The sequence below is a fragment of the Cynara cardunculus genome (genome assembly GCF_001531365.2).
Source record: "Cynara cardunculus var. scolymus isolate 2C chromosome LG 1, CcrdV1, whole genome shotgun sequence".
In the NCBI taxonomy this organism is placed as follows: Eukaryota; Viridiplantae; Streptophyta; class Magnoliopsida; order Asterales; family Asteraceae; genus Cynara; species Cynara cardunculus.
In genome coordinates, this window is record NC_037528.1 from 7427852 (window position 1) to 7430314 (window position 2463).

General features: G+C 37.6%; 1 protein-coding gene across 1 annotated transcript; it reads right to left on the minus strand.

Annotated features, from left to right (window-relative positions):
- Positions 1–246: 246 nt before the first annotated feature.
- Positions 247–2215, minus strand: LOC112528865 (general transcriptional corepressor trfA-like). The gene is made up of 4 exons (XM_025139913.1): positions 2101–2215; positions 1939–2033; positions 511–1741; positions 247–428 (listed from the first exon to the last, which is right to left on the minus strand). Exons 1-4 carry the CDS (start codon positions 2191–2193, stop codon positions 354–356), a joined length of 1494 nt encoding a protein of 497 aa, XP_024995681.1. The 5' UTR covers positions 2194–2215; the 3' UTR covers positions 247–353.
- Positions 2216–2463: the final 248 nt, after the last annotated feature.

The window sequence follows — 2463 nt, forward strand, 5'->3', positions numbered from 1 at the left end:
ACTATTTTACTAGCAGAAATGTTGAACGTTGGTCACCATATGTCATACCCTTCCCAGACCTTATCTTTGGATAGGCATGGCTTGACCGATCCTTGTATGAGAATAGATATTGATCAACATTAACAAGATTAAATATCAATAAATTCTTATATATAATAATAATCTCCAAGAAGCAAAATTGATTCAACATAGAGAAATCAGCTTTTAATATTCACAAGCACTATCAAAGGCATATATAACAGACTGTTGACAAAAACACTATCATACCCTTTATTCAAAGTATACTCACTCTATCACCACACAAAATACAAGAAAAGTGACTGTACTTTTGAAATGCAGTTTTATAAGTTAACTTAAGCAGCACCATTGTCCAATCCTCTCTCCAATCTTGTCTTAGTGGGTGTAGAGTGACAGCTTGAGGCTTTTTTCTACAAAAGATGATGCAATTCATCAGAAAACTTTCACTTAATGTCAAAAGATTTAAAGCTAAACTAGTTAACTGTATCTTACCTCTCTGTTTCTTCTGGATTTTCCTATGTTTGAAGAATCTGCAGCCTGTCCAGTATGACTCCAATAACTCCCCACAGTTCCTATGATCGGCATCTCATCAGGGTTGCGGCATGGTGACTTTCTTGGAGATGATCTTGCAGATACCTGTCTCACTTCATCAATGGTCCAAGCTCCTAAAATGGGTCTATCTTCAAAGCTCTTCCAAGAAGTTGCCTCGTCAGAATATGAAAAAGAATTCCCTGTAGAAAATTGACTATCTCCCTTGCTTATTGTGGGTGTCTTATCTGGTCCAATCAACCAACTCGAAAGGCTTGTATTTACTGCACTATTATCGCCTTTCACTTTCCCCTTCTGATCCGAAACTTTAAAGCTAGGCTCTTTGCTTAACGGGATATTGGTTTCTTCTAGCTCTAAATACATATTTTCTTTTTCTTGGTGGTGATCCAAGGTAGGCGTTGGTTCCGCCTTCAATGTTTTCCATTGAGAAAGATTCTCAATTGGGTTCAACAAAGAATCGATGTTCGGATTGAGATCACTCCTATTAGGACAAGGCCTGATTGATTTTGTATTCAGCTTCGGTGAACAACTGGTTTTCAGTGGACTATTGACCTCTTTATCATCAACTTCAACTGGACTAGACTTTGATTGCCTCCTTGGATCAATTGCCAAAGAAAATAAGGATTCGGATGAATCCTCTTGAACAATAACATGATCTTCATCCTCATCGATCTCACAGTTATGGTATCTATGCATCGGTGGATAGGATATATAGCTTGAAACACTAGAATCAGAGAAGGCTCGATTTTCAACTCCTGAACTTTGATTTTCTCCTTTCAGTTCCCTCTCTATCTTCTTTTCATCCTCAGTTTCTGCATGAACCCCAAAATCTTCATCTTCTTCTTTCGGTTCCTTCTTTCTCTCCTCATTCTCAATTTCCACATGAACCCCTAAATCTTTATGTTCTTCGTTTTTTCTCTCCTTTTCATTCTCAATCTGCACTAGAACCCCCAATTTCCCCACTTCTTCTTTGTCCCTCTCTTTTTCATTCTCAAGTTGCACAAGAAATCCTAATCTCCCACTCTCATTCACATTTTTCTCCTTACCTTCTTTGCTTTCCACCGAGAGAATTTCAACCTCTTCCACTGAGATATCTGCATTGGTGTCAACATCTATATCTATAGTAACAGTCTTATCACAACTTTCATTGATCAGCTGATCTTCACTATTATCCCTAGATGTTCAATAAGAAGAAGAAGAAAACAAGCAAGCAAACTGTTCGATAAAATGCTTCAAAGAGAGAACCACACAAACTTGAAACTACAATAAAATTTATCATAATTTAAAGCTCAATTTCTGTAAATACACATGCTTCATTTACCGTAAAGAAAAATCTATGAAAAGATATAGAAATCAAACTCATAAAATTACCTTGATTCCGAAATGGGGGTTTTTAGCGAACCAAGATTTGTTGATTCTTGGGTGGGTACCGTGAACAGAATAGACTCGCACTTGTTCTCATTTCCCTGAAACAGATTAATCATTCACCCATAAATACAGATGATAACAAACGAGTGGAATGCAATTATGTACCTGATTTAGAGAAGGAGATGAAGTGGTTGGGGTAACAGATTTCTTTAGTTTCCGATGCTTGGAAGTGCTGAAACAAATTGAAAAGCATCCCATGATCTTGAAAGTTTCTGATGGTAGAATCAATGAAGCTGATTTTGTGTCCCCAAGAAGAGACGGCGGAGAGAGAGAGAGAGAGGTGAGGGGTGAAGGAGAGTGGGGGACTCCTTAATAGAAAGGAAGAAGAGTTTGGAGCGGGTTTGAAAAAAGTAACCGTTGCTCAATCAGGCTCTTATGGCTTTTTTTATGACATTTCTTTTTTCCTTTTCATTATATATATTAGTTGTGGACCCGTACAATACGACGGGAGCCGTGAATTTTAATGAT

Excerpts from the sequence above, each read along its gene's own strand:
- LOC112528865 (XM_025139913.1), bottom strand. The coding sequence starts at position 2,193 with ATGGGATGCTTTTCAATTTGTTTCAGCACTTCCAAGCATCGGAAACTA. Across the intron at positions 2,034-2,100 it reads CATCTCCTTCTCTAAATCAG|GGAAATGAGAACAAGTGCGA; the intron begins GTACATAATTGC and ends AATCTGTTTCAG. Across the intron at positions 1,742-1,938 it reads ACCCCCATTTCGGAATCAAG|GGATAATAGTGAAGATCAGC; the intron begins GTAATTTTATGA and ends TTGAACATCTAG.